Here is a 754-nt window from a genome sequence, read left to right as displayed (position 1 = left end):
CTCACTTCAAAAGCCCCTCCAAGGAGGACTCGCCTTTGCGTAAGTCTCGCTGATGCCTCGAGAGGTGACACTTTTGGCTGAAGTTTTTCTTGCAGTGGGGGCAGAAAATAGGCTTCTCTCCTGTGTGAAGGCATTGGTGGTTGATTAGGCAAGAATGTGTCACAAAGCGTTTCCCACACGTGGTGCAGCGTAAGGGCTTCTCCTTGGTGTGCGTCAACCTGTGCCGCAGGAGGCGTGTGCTTGTTACAAAGCTCGCACAAGAGCCACTGCTCTCCCCCGTGGAGGCATTTGTTGTTGATGAGGTGCGAATGTGTCACGAAGCGTTTCCCACAAGTGGTGCAGGGAAACGGCTTCTCCTTGGTGTGCATCAACCTGTGCCGCAGGAGGTGTGTGCTTGTTACAAAGCTCTTCCTGCACTCCAGGCACTTGAAAGACTTTTCTCCTGTGTGGATGCGTTGGTGCCTGATGAGGTGTGAGTGCCTGTTGAACCTCTTCCCACACTCCAGACACTTGAAGGGCTTCTCTCCTGTGTGGATGCGTTGGTGCCTGATGCAGTGTGAGCTTGAGATGAAGCTCTTCCCACACTCCAGGCACTTGAAGGGTTTCTCCCCTGTGTGGATGCGTTGGTGCTTGATGAGGTCTGAGCTCGAGATGAAGCTCTTCCCACACTCCAGGCATGTGAAGGACTTCTCTCCCGTGTGGATGCGATGGTGCTTGATGAACTCTGAGCTCGAGATGAAGCTCTTCCCACACT

At 53.6% G+C, this 754-nt stretch overlaps 1 protein-coding gene across 1 annotated transcript; it reads right to left on the bottom strand.

Annotated features, from left to right (window-relative positions):
* Positions 1–33: 33 nt before the first annotated feature.
* On the bottom strand, positions 34–749 carry LOC104268506 (zinc finger protein 436-like; the record flags this gene model as incomplete). The annotated part of the gene is made up of 2 exons (XM_009864873.1): positions 34–239; positions 349–749. Coding segments are annotated over 2 exons (607 nt in total), but the record flags the coding sequence as incomplete, so codon positions are not given.
* Positions 750–754: the final 5 nt, after the last annotated feature.

The sequence above is a fragment of the Apaloderma vittatum genome, unplaced genomic scaffold (assembly GCF_000703405.1).
Source record: "Apaloderma vittatum isolate BGI_N311 unplaced genomic scaffold, ASM70340v1 scaffold3180, whole genome shotgun sequence".
NCBI classification, from domain to species: Eukaryota; Metazoa; Chordata; class Aves; order Trogoniformes; family Trogonidae; genus Apaloderma; species Apaloderma vittatum.
This window is presented reverse-complemented; position numbering and strand designations above follow the sequence as displayed.